Source organism: Desmodus rotundus, chromosome 3, assembly GCF_022682495.2.
Source record: "Desmodus rotundus isolate HL8 chromosome 3, HLdesRot8A.1, whole genome shotgun sequence".
NCBI lineage: Eukaryota > Metazoa > Chordata > Mammalia > Chiroptera > Phyllostomidae > Desmodus > Desmodus rotundus.
This window is the reverse complement of record NC_071389.1, coordinates 89586918-89605620: the sequence shown is the minus strand read 5'-3', so window position 1 is coordinate 89605620 and position 18703 is coordinate 89586918. Positions and strand designations below refer to the sequence as shown.

Here is an 18703-nt window from a genome sequence, read left to right as displayed (position 1 = left end):
CCTGGTTTCTCTGAGGTTGTCCCAGCCATAGTCAGAGGAGAGATTATCAATGGCAAAGAGTTTCAGCTGAGGGAACTGGAGTCAAAATCTTTGGCTAGGAAATTAATTAATATAGTATCTTCCATTACAGTTGTCCAATTTCTTTTTTTCCCTTTTGCCCCCCTCCACCCAGCCCACCCTTCTTGCCCACAATCAATCCCCTGTGTGCTGACCATGTCCATAAGTCATTCATACATGTTCTTTGACCAGCCCCTTCCTCCTCCTTCCACCATTATCTCCCTCGCTCCTCCCCTCTTACGGCTGTCAGTCTGTTCCATGTTTCCATGTCCTTGGTTCTATTTTTCTTGTTAGTTTATTTTGTTCATTAGATTCCAGTTATAAGTAAGGTCATATGGTATTTGTCTTTCACTGAATGGCTTAGCATAATAGTCTCTAGTTACATCCATGCTGTCACAAAAAGTAGGACTCCCTTCTTTCTTTCTGCTGCATAGTATTCCATTGTGTAAATGTGCCAGTTTTTTAATCCACTCATTTACTGGTGGGCACTTGGGCTCTTTCCAGCATTTGGCTATTGTAAATGATGCTGCTATGAACATAGGGGTGAATAGGTTCTTTTGGATTGGTGTTTCAGGGTTTTTAGGGTATATTCCCAGCAGTGGAGTTACTAGGTCATAAAGCAGTTCCATTTTTAATTTTTTGAGGAAATTCCATAGTTTTCCACAGTGGCTGCACCAGTCTGCATTCCCACCAACAGTGCACTAGCATTCCCTTTTCTCCACATCCTCACTAGCACTTGCTGTTTGTTGATAGGTGTGAGGTGATATCGCATAGTGGTTTTAATTTGCATCTCTCTGATGGCTAGTGTTGCTGAGCATCCTTTCATATGTCTCTGGACTATCTTTATGTCCTCCTTGGAGAAGTGTCTATTCAGGTCCTTTGCCCATATTTTAATTGTGTTGTCTTCCTGGCAATGAGTCATATGAGTTCTTTATATATTTTGGAAATTAAACCCTTGTCTGATATATCATTGGCAAATATGTTCCCCCATAGAGTCAGTTCCCTTTTCATTCTGATGATGGTTTCTTTATCCATGCAGAAAATGTTAATTTGATGTAATTCCATTTATTTATTTTTTTTCCCTTATTGCCCTTGTCCTAGGAGAGATATTGGCAAAAATATTGCTACATGGGATATCTGAAATTTTACTGCCTATGTTCTCCACTAGGACTGTTATGGTATCATGACTTATATTTAAGTCTTTTATCCATCTTGAGTTTATTCTGGTGTATGGTGTAAGTTGGTGCTCTAGTTTCATTTTTTTTACATGCACCAGTCCAGTTCTCCCAACACCATTTGTCGATGAGGCTATTTTCACTCCATTGTGTGCCTGTGCTCCTTGTCAAAATGAATTGACCACAGAGACAAGGGTTTATCTCTGGGCTGTCTTGTCTGTTCCATTGGTCTATGTGTCTGTTCTTATGTCAGTACCAGACTGTCTTGATTACAGTGGCCTTGTATAGTTTAATATCAGGTATTGTGATCCCTCCTGCTTTGTTCTTCTTTCTCAGGATTGCTGGGGTTATTTGGGGCCTTTTTTGGTTCCATATACATTTTTGGAATATTTGTTCTAGATCTGTGAAATATGCCATTGGTATTTTACTAGGAATTGTGTTGAATCTATAGATTGCTCTGGGCAGTATGGACATTTTGATGATGTTAATTCTTCCAATCCATGAGCATGGTACATGCTTCCATTTGTTTGTGTCTTCCTTAATTTCTTTCCTCAGTGTTCTGTAGTTTTCTGAGTACAGGTCTTTTACCTCTTGGTTAAATTTATTCCGAGGTACTTTATTTTTCTTGTTGCTATAGTAAATGGGATTTTTTCTGACTTCTGTTTGTGATATTTCATTGTTGGTGTACAAGAATGCCATTGATTTCTGAATACTGACTTTGTGTCCTGTTACTTTGCCAAATTCACTCATTAGGTTGAGGAGTCTTTTGAAAATTAAATTTTAACTAAGCAAATCATACATAAATCCATTGTCTATTTGAGAACTAAAATATTCCAGAGAAGACAAAGCCCTCCTTGACCTTTTGTCCCAAATCCAGTTCCCCAGCGCTGCCTTCTTCCCCAGCAGCAACTGACCCCTCCACAGTGGGTGGGGACCCTTCCAGTCACACTCCGGGCACTCACACCCGTGTATCTCATGCTTCCTCCACGTGTCCATGCCCCCGCTTTCAGTAAAAGAGGTCAGTTTCACTCTCAAAACTTCCCCCCCTTCCAGAGTGCCACACATCTGCCCACCTGCTGGCCCAGAAACGGTCGACCCTATGTGTTGTGCACAGTGGTTCCTTCTGGATGTAGCCCACTCTAATTTTCCACTTGTGAGCTGAGGGCACCGATGCAAGGGATCCAACTTCAGAGCAACCTGAGCAACCTGATTTTTCAACCTGTTCTTGGAACTTAAAACTACCACATGGATCTACATATAGGACACCTCCCATGTGGCCTCAATTACTCTGTAACATACCAAGAGCTAGAATTTAAGTGAAAAAGACTTCTGACTGAATACCACAGAGGTTACAGAAGCCATCCACTGAAAACACAGACTTTCTTCAGAGAAGGACCTTGAGGTTCTCCTTTGACACCTGAATTTTAGGTTAGAAGGCCCTAGGCCACAAACAGGGATGGGAGAGGCGTTCTGAGCAGAAAGGGGCACACTGACTCAGGGAAGACAGCCTGAGGGAGCAAGGTGTTCCAGCTGCCCTCAGGCAGGTACAAGCCTTCACACAGCCATGAACCCCTTTGAAGGTTCACACTACTCTAACACAGACATGCTTGATGCCCTAATGAACACCCTTGACTTGCTCACCAAGAAAAGGCAAAGCTACAAAACTGATCTTCAGAGTCAGAGGGGCTCTCAATTTGCAATGAGTGCGGCCCCACAGCGCACGTCAGATGAGCTGAACTCGGACAACACCTTTGCCAGGGGAACATCAACGGCAGGATCAGACCCGAACTTGGTCTTTACACACCTAGGCCAGTAGTAATTTTCTCCACATCACTCTATGTTTAAAAAGCAGAAAAATATATTTTAGAAGATACTCACCCTATAGCGACAATAAAGTATTAATTCTTAAAGAGTTAAAATTTATTTATGTGGAAGCATCTTACCAATGGCATCATGTAAATAATGTTATTATGTCAAGACAGAAAAGTCTTCTGTTTTCCTAACTGATGCCACTAAATGGTTGTTCCTCAAAGCTGAGTGTCAGTGTCAACTGAAACGAGAACCCTATCTGCTCCTCCTCTTCAACACCCCAATTCGCCAGGTGCCTTTTAGACCAGGATACCTTATGGTTTCACAGTAACTGTTCCTTCTTAGACACTTTCCCCTCTTTGCCTGCACTCCTGCCTTTTCTATTATTTGGCAAAGTCTCAAGCCCATCTGATTTACATTCAAGGATCTGTTTTACATCTTAGTCCCTATAACCTGTAACTCCATAGCATCAGTAATGGAAAATACTTCATCCTTTCATAATACTGAAGTTGATATTTTCCCTTGACATTTAAGAATAAAACCAGGCATTCCTTCTACCCAACTGGAGAATCTGACACAGACATGTATACTATCTAGGCTGCTTTCTTACTAATTCATTTAACACCTGTTCTGATAAAATCGCCAGCTTGGCGATACATTAAAAGCATGAGTATCCTCTTTAAAATATACAAAGGAAATAAGATTAACTGCTAACACTCTATTAATTTTATCCTCAAGTCATTTATTTTTCTGAAGCACTTAGTTTAGTACTTAGCATAGACAGGTATGCCTTCGTGCTATGATGCAATGTTACGTGATTCATGGGATAAATGTGTACTGAGCATGCTCAACCTGCCAGCAGAGAAAAACATGTAGATTAGAGTTAACAGCTTCTATCAAACAGGCTGCCCAATGTAGAGGGAAGGGCACAGTGCAGATGTGGGACAAGAACCACAAAGGGCTTTGCGGAGATGAAGTTCCCTGAATATGTATGAAGAGTGCTTTTGATTTAAAGAGGTGATTCTAGCTATTGACATTTTTGGATTCTACCCGTGAACATGGGAATCACAGTGAACATGAAATTCTGCAAAGGTTCTCCAAATAAAATTAAATCACAGTCAACAATTGAATTAAATATCAATACCAGTTGGGAGACTTTCTTAAGTTTCTGCTTCAAAGCTCTTATAAAAATATAGTCTTGGTTCCAGTAGATAAGCTTTCAGTTGGATTTAAAAAAAAAAACTTTAGTTCTGTTTGGTATATAAAAAATAAGGTAAGTAGGTTCAGGCCAAGGGATAGCAGATGGATATGAATCAGCTCTTTAAAATATGTCAAGTTCAGCTTTGGCTGGTGTGGCTCAGTTGGATGGAGCTTAATCCTTTAAACCAAGAGGTTGTGGGTTTGATTTCCAGTCAGGACACAGGCCTGGGGTCCCTGGTCAGGGTGTATATGAGAGGCAGCCAACTGATGTTTCTCTCCCTCTCTCTCTCCCTCCCTTCTCCTCTCTAAAATCAATAAGCATGTCCCTGGGGATGAGGATAAAAAAAGTATCAAGTTCATGATTTCAGTTAAACTTGGTAATTTAGAGAGAAGAGATGAGTATTATGAAATTAAATAAAAGTTGGCTGTTAGGATGGTTAAACCCCAAAGTTTCATAGGGCAAATGAACTCTCCTGGCAAATCTTTTTGTAAAACAGGAATTCTTCAGTATAAATGGTCATCCCACATAGCTCACACCTTTGTCTGTACTGTTCTTCAAAATAATACATATGAAAGCTCCAAAATTCTTCTACTACAGAAAAATTATGGAGGGAATATACCAGGAGTCCTGGGCTTATATACCAATTTTGTTACCGTGGGCAAGTCACCTGACCCTTCAGGCCTCAGTTTCCCCGCATCTGTAGAATGGGTGTCGGGGGTGTGGACTGGTAGAATGACACCAAAGCCTTACTTGGCTCCAACATTTTCTATTGAGATTTACTTCAAGGGACTAATGGTAACTGTTGCCTCTTCCTGGAAGGTAAAAATGATGCTGATCATGGCCATGCATGTTCTATGGATGTTTTACGTTTTGGCGGGGAGGAATGGGGTCCGTACGTAAAATGTGTTTGGAGCTGGAGCTCGCCTTTTAGATTAAGCAACTCTGAATATGTAAGAATTGGGATAAATTTAAAATGTTCCTCAGAAACACTGTAATCAGATGAATACTAGGAATAAGCCAGGAAATATTCTGTAGCAGGCTTTGTTTTTTCCACTTTCTTCTTCCTTCAGCTTTTTCCTTGTGATTTTTCAATGTACAATTATCAGGCCTCAGAACGTATAGAGCACAGGGGGCACTCAAAAGGTAACGCGGATTAATCTGGCATTTTTGCAAATGATTAAAAAATGTGGTGTTGAAAAACAATTTGAGAAAATAGTGGGCAGAATGAACAAAGAAAGGTCTTATGTCGCTGCTTCTTCTAAATGGTATTTTATTGGAGCCTCTGTGTTAGCAGCTTATTTAAGGAGTCCACTCAACCTTCTCCCCCCGACCCAGCCTCTCCTGACCTGCCTGCTCCCATTGTATCTCCACCCATGGAGGAGAGAGTAGAGCCCGTGCGGCCACACACTCACTGACTCTCATCCCAGTGGCCCTGCTGGTCTGCTCTGGCCTCACACCTGGCTCTGGAAAGCAGCCTCTTGCTTTTGCCATGATCACCTCTCCCAATTCCTACAGAAACAGCCACAGCTTGTGGACCAGATCCCAACATCTGAGGGAGGCCATCCTGAGCTCCTGTCCGGGATTCCCACTTCTTGTGACACTGAAGTATGCCTTGCCAGAGTCCCTTAGCCCAGCCGATTGGGGCTGGGCCCCTGGCCTCTCTCTCTTTATCCAGCCATCTGGATTTTTGCCAGTTGCCGGCAGCAACTGCTTAGCCACTATCACTAGCCACCTGTTACAAGGGCCATCTACCTGACTTCTGCCAGCTGTCAATGGTCCAACCCCACCACTCCCAGAAAACACACCAGCGTGCACTCTCACAGGCGCCTGAGGTCAGCCTGCTTGCAGGGCTCAGTGATCCTCCCACTGGCTGGCCATAAGCAACCCCCAGCTCCCTTGGGTGGGGCGGTCATGAGATGGAATGTTGGTGGCACTGGAATCAGTCACGCTGGCCTTTAGAGCAGAGGCTGCACCCTCAGGCACAGCACAGGCCTTTCTCTGCTTCTACCAGGAAGCAGTCTTGTTGACCACGGGTTCCTATTATCTTACATAATCTCTGCATACTCAGAAGTTGAAATTTGGGCAGCCTCTTGCCTGAGGGCTCCCTAAAATTCCACGCCATCAGCAAATCCCAAAACACCAATTTAGAGAACATTTTTATCTCACTGTTAAGTTGCTTGTTCAATGGTTGTGAATAAAATGTTGGTCACCATTTTATTTATATGTCTTGCCTTTGGTTGGCATTACCCCATCTAGATTATCTTTAGACAAATAGAATTGGACTAAAAATTTTTTTATTTGCTTTAAGTTTCCTGTAAGTCTCCCAAAATTAACTATCTGATAACCTATAAAAATAATTATTGCAGATTTATTCAAGCTCCCACAGACTATACACATGCTTTTTATGATCCACTGCTTCTGGTTTCCTCTGTGAAAAACATTTTCCTATGTGACTTAGCTGTGGGTCTAGCAGAGTTCCCATTCCCTCTGGTGTGTGGGAACCTCGCAGCCCCACTTTATCTGGAACAGAGTGGGCATAATGTGATACTCTGTCCATTTTGAAATAAAACCATTTTTGATGGAGGAAGCTGTTGTGTCCCTCAAGTGTGTGTGGTTAAGAAAAAAGGCTGATAACTGCTGGGATGAATACATATATATGTACTTTAAATGAATTTTTAATCCTCACCCAAGGATATTTTTATTGACTTTAGAAAGAGAGGAAGGGAGAGAGAGAAACATTGATGTGAGAAAGATTGGTTGCCTCCTGTACGTGACCTGACTGAAGACCGAACCCACAACCTAGGTATGTGCCCCTGATTGGGAATAGAACCCACAACCTTTTGGTGTTCAGGACAACACTCCAACCAACTGACCCACCTGGCCAGGGCCATATATATGTAAGTTTTTTTGCTGTTGTTCAAGTACAGCTGACTCCATTTCTCCACCCACCACTCCCTCCCACTCCACCCATCCCCACCTCTCACCCTTGATCCTACTCCCCTTTGGCTTTGTCAATGGGTCCTTTATACATGTTCCTTGACAACCCTTCCCCCTTACCCCCCATTATCCTCCTCCCTTCTTCCCTCTGGTTACTGTCAGTTTATTCTTTATCTCAGTATCCCTGGTTATATTTTGCTTCCTTGTTTGTTTTGTTGGTTATGTTCCAGTTAAAGGTGAGATCATATGGTATTTGTCTTTCACCGCCTGGCTCATTTCACTTAACATAATGCTTTTGAGATCCATCCATGCTGTCAGGAAGGGTAGGAGCTCCTTCTTTCTTTCTGTTGTGTAATATTCCATTGTGTAAATGTACCACAGTTTTTTTTATCCATTCATTTACTGATGGGCACTTAGGTTGCTTCTAGAACTTGGCTATTGTAAATTGTGCTGCTATGAACACTGGGGTGCATAGGTTCTTTTGAATTGGTGTTTCAGGATTCTTAGTGTATAATCTTATCAGTGGAATTGCTGGGTCAAAAGGCAGTTCCAACTAAAAGGCAGTTTTAAGTTTTTTGAGGAAATTCTGTATTGTTTTCCAGAGTGGCTGCACCAGTCTGCATTCCCACCAACAGTGCACTAGGGTTCCCTTTTCTCCACAAATCTCACCAGCACTTGTTTGTTGATTTGTCTATGATGGCCGTTCTGACTGGTGTGAAGTGGTATCTCATTGTGGTTTTAATTTGCATCTCTCTGATGGCTATGATGCTGAGCATCCTTTCATATGTCTCTGGGCCCTCTGTATGTCCTCCTTGGAGAAGTGTCTGTTCAGGTCCTTTGTCCATTTTTTAATTGGGTTGTTCGTCTTCCTGGAGTGGAATTGTGTGAGCTCTTTATATATCTTGGAGATCAAACCCTTGTCCAAGGTATCATTTGCAAATATGTTTTCCCATACAGTTGGTTCCCTTTCCATTTTGCTGATGTTTTCTTTAGCTATGCAGAAGCTTTTTATTTTGATGAGATCCCAGTTGTTTATTCTTTCCTTTATGTCCCTTGCTCTAGGGGACATACCACTGAAAATATTGCTGTGTGGAATGTCTGAGATTTTCCTGCCTACATTTTCCTCCAGGACTTTTATGGTGTCATGGCTTATAATTAAGTCTTTTATCCATCTTGAATTTATTTTTGGTGTATGGTGCAGTTGGTGGTCGAGTTTCATTCTTTCTTTCTTTTTTTTTTTTTTTTTGCATGTAGCTGTCCAGCTCTCCCAACAACTTTTGTTGAACAGGCTATTTTATTTTTACTCCATTTTATGCTTCTGCCCATTTTGTGGAATATTAATTGACCATAGAGACTTAGATTTATTTCTGGGCTCTCTATTCTGTTCCATTGATCTATATGTCTGTTCTTATGCCAGTACCAGGCTGTTTTGATTACAGAGGCCTTGTAGTATAGTTTGACGTCATGTATTGTGACTCCTCCAACTGTTCTTCTTTCTCAAAATTGCTGCGGTTATTCGGGGTCATTTATGGTTCCTTATAAAATTTTGAAATGTTTGTTCTGTATCTGTGAAATGTCATTGGTATTTTAATAAGCATTGTGTTGAATCTATAAATTGCTTTGGGTAGTATGGATATTTCATGATGTTAATTTTTCCAATCCATGAACACGGTATATGCTTCCATTTATTCCTGTCTTCCTTAATTTCTTTCTTTAGTGTTCTATAGTTTTCTGAGTATAGTTCTTTAACCTCCTTGGTTAGGTTTATTCCTAGGTACTTTATTTTTCTTGTTGCTATAGCAAATGGGATTTTTTCTGATTTCTGTTTCTGGTATTTCATTGTTGGTGTACAAGAATGGTCTCAATTTCTGAGTACTGACTTTGATATGTATGTAATTTTAAAGGGTCTTGTAAAACCATTTCAACAATGACAGGAAGAACATTAATTCATCCACTCAAATTTTTATTTAGCCCCCATTAGGGAAGGTAGTGATACCCCAATGATTTTCAGAAAACTTTTTGTAATGTTAAACCACATGGACTAAAAAAAAAGAAGTAGCTCAAAAACACCCTTTCTGAGTGAGAAGCATAGCTCTGTGCCACGCTCACACTGTGCTTGGTGGCCCAAGGTCTTCCCTACACCCCGCATGTCCGTCCCACCCCTGGGGCACTGCAGTGTCACTCACTGCACGTGTGACCACAGCTGACAGGCTGGTGGTCCTCATTCTGGCTCTGAAGTCACCTGCTGCAGATCAGACCATGGTGGCACGTACCAGTCCTGTAAACAGTCTGTCTGGGCCTCAGTCTCCATCCACACTGGAGGCTGTCCCAGAGCCTACTCCAGAGGGTCGGCGGGAGGATTAAAGTGCTAACTTACAGAAAGTGCTTGGCAGCATCTGACATAGCAAACTCTCAAGAAATGTTAAAAATTTCTGGCCAAAATATTTCTGATGAAGAGCCAGTGGTATTTAGGACCGTTTATTTACTGAAATTGTTAGCAACTTTTTTCCTGGTTATTTATCCAACCTGAGGCCATTTAAATGTTCTACACTGTTTTTTTCTTAAAGGTGCTAAAAATTAAAATTCCTTTTAACACACACTTTTCCCCTAAGGGAATTAACTGTGTTACTCCTTTCTTGCACAGCATGCTCTAATTTCCTTTGTTTCCAGGTTTCCCTTCCACTTGGGGAATCGATACTAGTACTTACTCTCCACTGTTGCATGGTGCAGCTTGATCTTTCTCTGATTTCCTCTTTATTTCCCATATGGTTCGTTATCTTCTTCTTATTGCTTTTCCAGATGCTAGATGATCATGATGACTGCCAACAGCACTTTTGTCTTGTCAGAATGAAATTCCAGCTGAACCAAGTGTGGTTAATAATTCACCACCTTCACCCATCTCCGTGTCTGCTGTTCTTTCTCCAAGCAGTTCATGCAAAGCACACCTTAGGCACATCCACAATGAGCTCCTTCTTACCTAGTTCCTTGGTTAAAAGTTCTGGGGAGTGTGAAGGGGCACATTTGAGAGTGACAACTGCCCAAAGGTGTGCTGTTGCTGCCCATGCAGAGGACAGGTAAGCAAGGTCACGGGCCATGATTTAATACTCCAAAATGAACATGCAAATAGGTTTATGTTCTTGCAGAACAGATAGAATGGTAAGATGCATTGTTGAGATTTTTGTGCCTTCTCACGTCAGTCCAGGGGTTCTGTGACTTCTGCTGTTTGAGACGATTGAGACAGCTTTGCTCTCTGCACTGGAACTGAACTAAGCACCAGGTCCTGCCTGCTACCTCCTTGACCTTCAAGGATGGCATCTGTTTCATTTTCCTACGGAATCAAGAAACCTCTTCTTACCAGCAGCGTGTGTTCCACAGCTGACTCTGATCTCCTTTCACACCTTCTTAACAACATCTTTCTTCAAAGTGTGCCAGGTCCCCTTTCCACATGCAGGGTATCTGCCTTTTCCTTCTATGATGGGTAGCCTGGCATAGAACAGCACTTCTTTTTTAAAAATTTATTTTATTTTGACTTACATCTTTCTATTATGTCCTCTTAGAATGAAAACTGTAATTAAAAAAATAAAATAAATTTAAAAAATTTTAAAAAGAATAAAAAATAGCAGTGGAAGTTTAAGATAAAATGTTTTTAAAAGTTTCTTTCAACTACAGTTTACATTCAATATTATTTTATAGTACTTTCAGATGTATGCATAGTGGTTAGAGACAGCACTTCTTGAACTTGAGTACTGATGAACATCCCCTGGGGGAGCTTCTTAAACCACAAACCTCTGGGCTCCACGCTTACTCTGTGTTTCTAACAAGTTCCCGGGTGGTGAAGATGCTGCTGGTGCAGAGGCTGCACCCTGAGAACCACTGATGTTCGAAAACAGTTTTTAGTGACTTTCCCACACTTCTGAGTGTCTTGGGAGCTTTTTGGTGCCCTGGTTTCCCCTGCTAAAATCCAGAATAATCCCACTGACCACCTGTTCCTACCTAACCCAAGAATATTTTGGTTAATAGAGCTTCACACACAGAGGTTTACAGCTGATCTCGGGAAAAGTGTGTCCCTAACATTTAAGACAGCTCACTTCAGCGTACGTTAGAGTGCATTGGCGCCTCACCGAGACGTCCACGAGGCAGGACAGTGTCTGCCACATTTACGATGACCCTGACACCCAGCAAACACTGCCTGAAGGAGGGTGGACAGTCTCATGTTGTGATGAGAGCCCTCACTGGGGACCTAACTGAACTCACATCACAACTGTCCCCCAGCAGATGTGCACACACTTGTTTTCACAAAGAATCATGTGTACTCAGCTTCCTTAATTTACATTTTAAATATGGTCAGGGTGTGCACTAACATTTTGGCAAAGTGGTACTAACTTCTTCATCATCCCCTGGAATTCCTACATTCCATTGTTTCCACCAAAAAAAGTCTTTAGCTACACACCATGTGGGCAGCCCTCTCCACTTGTTCCATGTATTACTTTCCCAGTTTTCCACCCCCCAGTTTTCCTAGATGTTCTAACAACACGTACTTGAACCCCCGAATGCAGGGAAGCAGGCTGTGCATTGCATGAGAGCTCCTGGACAAGGAGGTGTGTCACCAAGCCACGTGTCCTGGAGCAGGCTGCAGCCTCCTGGGACAGCTTTTGTACTGTTTGTACAACTAGAAGGCAGCTTCCAACCAGCCCCTTCTTCCACTGTCATCACCTGCCAGTTCCCAGCATATCAAATCAGAGTTTCTCTTTGATTCTCCCTTCCTCTTGTATTCCCCTCCCCCTCGCCCTCAATTTGTTTTCTGTGACCCTGGAAGAATTCCACATTTATTCCAGAAAAAGGATTGGTTGGCATTATTTCCTTCTAGTTTAGCACTGAAGATCTGCTGCTCTTTCTTAAGTGATAATAAATTCCCAAGGAGAATGACCAAGTGAGCATTTCTAACTGGCCCCAGTGTCCTGAGGCCAAAGGCTGCCTGGGTCTCAGGCCTGGGCACCTATCGGCAGCATCACCCACCACCTCTGACGGCACTTACATTCAGGTAGGAAATATTCACAACTACACTCTCTTCGGCTTGTGCTTCATGACGACATGCCTAAATTTGACTCTGCAAAGCATGCTGAAGTACCATCCAAGAAGCACATCCTTCTGTTCTCTTGGGCCACTCAGCTTCTGAAACTCTTCCTTTACCTAGAGACCTTAGGAAAGGAGAAGCTGGTCGTGCCTGCACCTGGAAGGTAGGGGTGTCCCCAGGCAGCTTGTGCAACGCCATCAATCTCCCATCTCAGCCCCACTTGTTGGGGCATCGTGTCTTCCCACCACCAGAATTCACCTGTGCTCCTTACACCCCCAGCCCAAACTCCCCTCCAGTCCCTGGGGAACATCAGTCCTCTGCTGCTGCCACCTCCTTCTGGCTGGCTTCTCCAGCTCCAGATTCACATCACTCCAGAGCATTTGGTAGCCCTGTAGCTGCTGTAGGGATACACATTAACCATGCCTTTTGATTTCCTGTTTTCTGATATTGCTGGAAGGGAGTGCCCCTCCCAGGGTCAGCCAATTCCTGGATATAGCCAACAACTAACTTGCAAGCGTACCTTTCAAATACAAAGCAACTGATCCAGATCCCCCCCCACACACCTCCTCTATGGGGCTCTCATGCTATAACCACGATTTCCCTGCCCCAGTCACCCCAGGACCAGGTACCAGACAATCAGGGGACAGCCCCTGTGCCCCAGAGCCCTGCAATTATTCAAATTACCTGATCCTAAGCCTGCTTCCCCTGCCTTACCTGCTCCTTCTCTAAGGAAACCACAATGAAGGCTGTGGCCCACATTTCCTCCTCCTTCCTTCCACCTCCTGTGTGGCTCCCCTGATGGGGTGCACCCTCCTCCTGGGAGCTGAGTAACAAACTATCGCCTCAATGCCTGTCATCTCTTGCTCTGTTGGCCTCACCATACCTGGACTAATACACCCTATAATTTAAAACAGGCTGTGGTTTCAATCAAGTCTCCAAGCTCTTTGCAGTGGTTCCCCATTGCCCCCAAGATCAAACACCTCCCATTTCAAAGCTCTCCCTTAGCCAGCAATCTCATCTGTCACTCTTCCAACTGTATTCTCGGGACAGGGCTTCATGCTCCACTTCCTAGATGGGCCTCCATGTTTCAGGGACCTTCAGTCCCCTATCTCCGCAAACCATCCAAACCCAAGTTATTGCTGTATCTTATCCCCTGTGCTGCAGCAGATACGCTGGCAATCCTTCATAGAGCCACTTACAGAATATACTTGGGATGAGACTTCTTCCAGTGACCACCTTGCCCAGCCCCTCTGCCCCAATTCTGGCCCACCCCACAACCATTTGCCACCCAGTAGACAGTGCCTTCAATGTGTCTTCATGCTTTTAAAATAAACCCACTGGGCTCCAGGCCCCATGTGGTTGGACCCACCTGTGTCTTTCATCTCCACCTTGTACCTCATGTTCCAGCCACATTGACCTCCTGCTTCCTCTTCCAGAAAAAGCCACGTGGAAGCCAGTTTTTGCCCTGGATGCTCCCACTGGTCTGGAACACTTTTCTGCCAAGAACTTTGTGTGATTTCCTCTTTCTGATCATTTAGGTCTTAGCCAGAATGTTGCTTCTTCAGAGAGGCCTTTCCTCACCACCCCATTCCTCCTTGTCTACCCCACTGCTATATTTCATTTTCTTCATGTGCTGGTGATTTGCAAGCATGCCATTTGCTTGTTTACAGCTTTATGCTCAGTGGGTGTAATGGGGGTTGGGGGGATGACACACCCCCCCGGAAATGGGGGAGGGGTTTGAGCTGCACATGCCTGACAGGAGACTTTGCCCCCTTGCTGACCATGGTGGTGGGAAGAGGGGAAAAGGCAAACATAGCTGACACTGGCCCTCATTGGCTGGAAGGCTGGGCACTCCCACTACCTCTCACACGTGTGGGATTCTGGGAGAGAACTTTTGAAACAGAGCATGCCTGAAAGCAAAAGTTAGTTTGTTCTTTCTCCTCCCCAAGGCAGGGGTTGTGCCAATGGTCACCAGTGGGCCTGTACGTGGAGTCCTGGGGCACAGACTCTGAAAGATGCTTGGAGCTGGACAGTGACTGGAGACCGGCTAAGCCACCTAAGTTTATGATACTTTTGGGAGGGAAAAGAGGTCCCTGGCAAACATTGAACTGAGCTGGCAGAGGGTGACAAGGTGATTTTTCTTTGGGTGTCTCAGAGGGAATGGGCTTTGAGGTGGAATCTTGCTCTTATTTCCAAAGACCTTGGTGATAACAGTCAGCCCTGTGAACGGATTTTTGTTCTTGTGTTATTTTCAGTTCTTGAACCTATGTAGTGGTTGTAATGAGGCTATTTTTGATGTCATACTCTGAATTTTCCTTTCCCCTTACTTTTGTTATCCAGATATTTTAGGCAGGAACTTGCCATTAAATAAAAGATTCCTTTCTTTCCCTGGCTGGTGTGGCTCAGTGGATTGAGTGCAGGCCTGCGAACCAAGGGGTCGCTGGTTCGATTCCCAGTCAGGGCACATGCCTGGGTTGTGGGCCAGGTCCCCAGTAGGGTCGCACGAGAGGCAACCACACATAGATGTTTGTCTTCCACTCTTTCTCCCTCCTTTCCCATCAGTCTAAAAATAAATAAATAAAATCTTTAAAAAAAAGAAAAATTATTCATTTCTTTTCCACTGAACTCCATCTTTGGAGATTTTCCTGGTAGGTGGCAAGTGGTAGGAACTTCCCCCTCCCCACTGGTTGGCTTTGGTAACATGGGGATCTGCTCATATGAATGTGCAGTATCTAGAATACTGAGCATCTAGAATAGCATTTGGTATGGGGGAGAGGTAACTACTTAATAAATTAGTTGAGTTAATTTATCTTTCAGATTGCTCTATTTTCTGGAGTTGCTGGGATGGAAACTCCCCAGTTTATGGCTTTTGGCCCTCATGATGGATACCCATGTGCTCTGTGAGTTTTGCCTGTGAGCTCATCCTTGGCAAACATTTTCTTCCATGTGAGACTTGAGTACCTGGCCCCTGTGATTCTCCATGGGAGTTTTCATTTTTGACCTTGTGGGTCCAAGGAACTCACTGGTTCTTACATTAATATCTTAGCCTTAGAGAGGGGTTGGAATTTAGAACACACAGCCATGTGTGGTGAAGATTTCAAGGCTCCAGTGTCTTAAGGACGAACCTTTCTGCCCTCAGTCTGAGGCAGTCAGCCAGCTCTGGAGTTGAGTCTCTGTGTTGGGGAAGGATCGTCTAGTCCTGTTACCACTGACAATTCTACCTCCTAACATTCAAGGGGCTCAATTCTAAGTGCATAACGGGCCTGAGATCTCAGCTCCAGACCGCTGTGCAGGTGTTAAAACCCAAGCTCCATTTTCTGGTTCAGATGCCCTGTGGGCTGTCTGCGCCCACTGTTGCTTGAATTCTCTCCTCATTCTGGGCCTTGGGAATTCCCCTTTCCTACAGTGGAGCTCAGCACAGAGTATATATTGCACTTGGCTAATGTAATATCTTATCCAGCATCTGTGTGTGTTTGGAGGTTCCCTGTCAGTCTAGCCCACCACTGGGGCCAGAAGATCCCTCTAGCCGATCTGCACCTCTTTGTCGTTACTGTTTCTAACCCAAGACCCTGTGTCTTGGTGAGCTGTGTCATACCGTTTGGTATATCATCCTTGTTAATGCACTGCTCTAGAGTTACTCCAAAGTATGCAGTACACTGCTGGGCACCCTGGGCGCACAAAATAAATACTTGCTCATTAAAGGAAAGCAAGTGACTTCCAATATTTTGTCACCAACAGCTGGTCCTGCTGGCTGGTGCGACAACAACCCACTTCATCCTGTCAAACAAAGAGCCTTCAGGCGTGACCAGCTTCTTACTGCAGTAGAAGGGAGGAGGGTGGGAATTAGAAGATGATAAAAAAGGGGAAGCACCTCAGTAGTCTTTAAAATCCAATGATTGTTACGGAGCCTTTCAAGTCTGGTAGGCAGAGTGGAATCTGTCTCTTACCAATTTCTTTTACCTGCCCCATATACCCAGGTTTCTATACACATTAAGAGGTGATATAAGCACAGTAACAACAGTAGTTAATATTAGTGAGCACTTGCCATAGGCCTGGCATGTGCCAGGCACGTTAAATAATAACATAAATAAAAACAATGATGATTATGATCACAGCAGTTAACACATATGAGTAGAGCAGGTCTCCTCCAGACTGTGGAGCCAGAGCTGTGACTACATGGTGTCAGTGTATTGGGATGTCCTTCCATCTGTCTGTTCACACATACGTTCTTCTTGTCAAAGTACCGTGGGTACCCTTTTCACCATAAAGCTTTGTTGGAGGCCAGGAAGTGAGAGGAGGTAGGTGGGAGGATGGCAGACCACACAGAGGATCCTCTAGGGCAATTAGGATCCTCTCTGAGGACAGTGTCTCTGGTGGCCAGGGACAAGGGCTGGGAGGTAGGAGACAGCACGGTGTGCTACAAGAGCGGGCCTGGGTTTAAGGGCCAGCTGGGGGGCCGTAGTTTTGTCATCTGTACAACAAACTGGCTGGTAAATAGGAAGACTGAATGATCTGCCCTTTGCCTGGGGCTAGCATTTTGTGGCTGGCATAGAGTAAACGCTATACAAACATTTGTTAAATAAATAAATGCTCCAAATTCCATAACAAGCACAGTCAACCCTGGACACACGCAGCCAGGGAGGGAACAGGAAGGGCTTCCTCAGACTGATAAAACGAGGAGCTGCCCAGTCTGTCCCGTTCTGGGGACACCATTTCATTCTTTGCCCTTAAGACCCCGCTGTAGGGAGCGGGATGTCTGAATTCTGCATGCTCTGGCAGGAGGGCTGTCCTGTTCAGCCAACCTCAGGCTGAGATACCTGGCAGAGCTGCTGGAGAGAGGAGAGCACTGGGGGCAGCTGCTGTGACAGGGGCCCTCCCCTATGGGTGGCCTGCTTCTCATCTGTTATTGCTTGCTCCTCGCCACTGCTGAGGCTCTAATGACGGAGTAAGCAGGGGTGGGGCTCTTGATGAAAAGGCACTTGCACCCTCGCTCACCAATTTTCTCTGCGACGCTGGTGGGGTGAGCCCAGCGTGATGAAGTGAAAAGGCAGGCGCTTTCTTCCCCTCCCTGCTACCTTGGACAAGAGAGCCCCAGCCGCACGTCTCCACTCCAGTGAGCAACGCTAAGACGCAACTGACTGCTTCTTGTCAGACGTTTGGCTTCCGTTAGTGACGGAGTAACAGAAATACAGTAGAGTATTATAACCTGCATGACAGTCCCTTGTACTTATGGGGGAAGTAAGAGTCTTGGTGTGGAGGGGGATAGGACACAGGAAAGAAAGAGTTATTTACCAGAGGGGTAGGGCTCTCATTTTTTCCCTAAACATCTAAGAATGGTGGTTTTCAACCTTGGCTATTCATTAATCCTCTGGGAGTTAAAAAAAAAAAAATCCAGTTGCCCAGGTCATACCCCCGGATGAGTATGCTTAGCTGTTTCTTTTTTTCCTAAAGTCAGCAAACCAAAAACTTAAAACTTAGAAACTTAAAAGTTACACAGTGCCCTAAAAGTCCTATTAAACTTGTCTAGAACAGAGGTGAACAAACCTTTCCTACACAGGGTGAATTAGGAAATATTCTTAGCTTCACAGGCCACAGAGCTTCTGCTGCTGCCACTTGGCCAGTGTAGTGGCCCCGGGTCCAGAGGAGATGAGGCAGCATTTCTAAGTCAATCTTTGAATGTCTCCCTATTTCCCTCCCAACACAAGGGTCCTCCCTTTGCAAATCCGTTCATGAAAATCACATCAAAATAGCCCTGTGAGCAAGCGTGAGAGCAGACTGATGGAGGGCACAGTATCGGAGCTGGGGCAGTGCACTGGGGCTCATTCCACTCTACTGCATACTTTGTGTATGTTTGAACATTTCCCAAAATAAGACGTTTAAAAAATGAAATTAAAAGAAAGAGAGAGAGAGGCACACTCCCTTGTAAAACAGAAGCTGAAATTTGAGAGAAGTTTGAGGTACTGGGGTCCAAGTCACATGCTTCATTTGTCTCCTCCCGGGGGTGGGGGCACACGGCCTTTCAAATGTGCTGGCAGAGGCGTCAGAGGCAGAGCCTTTGGGGAGGATACTCACGACCAGTAGAGCAGCATGAGCAGGAAGGGGCAGATGATGAGGGCCTGCAGGACCTGCCAGTCTCGGCACAGGGCGGCCAGCCCGGGCATGAGGAACTGCCCTGCCATGGCCACGAAGCTCGCCACCATCGTGATCATGAACCGTTTTCCGGGGGGGCACAGCTCTATTCCTGGAACACAGAAGGGACAAGAGAGACATGAGCATCCTGTCTTATGGCCTGGGGGAGCCACGGTGCACCAGGGCCAATGCACTTATTAACCAACCAAGAACTTTAAAATCGTTTTCTATTTACTGGTTGCCATGAGAGCCCTACATGTATGCCGGAGCCCTGTGTGGCATGTCAGTGTTGAGATCCTCATTTTTACAGCAGGATGAGCT

The 18703-nt window shown here is 44.6% G+C and overlaps 1 protein-coding gene across 2 annotated transcripts in view; it reads right to left on the bottom strand.

Annotated features, from left to right (window-relative positions):
• SLC22A23 (solute carrier family 22 member 23) overlaps nt 1-18703 on the bottom strand; it is a 179171-nt gene that overhangs the window by 39084 nt on the left and 121384 nt on the right. For both annotated transcript variants that reach the window (XM_045189110.3, XM_024552311.4), the window contains exon 4: nt 18326-18494. In XM_045189110.3, the coding sequence (XP_045045045.2) occupies nt 18326-18494 (169 nt within the window). The remainder of the gene's footprint in view (nt 1-18325; nt 18495-18703) is intronic.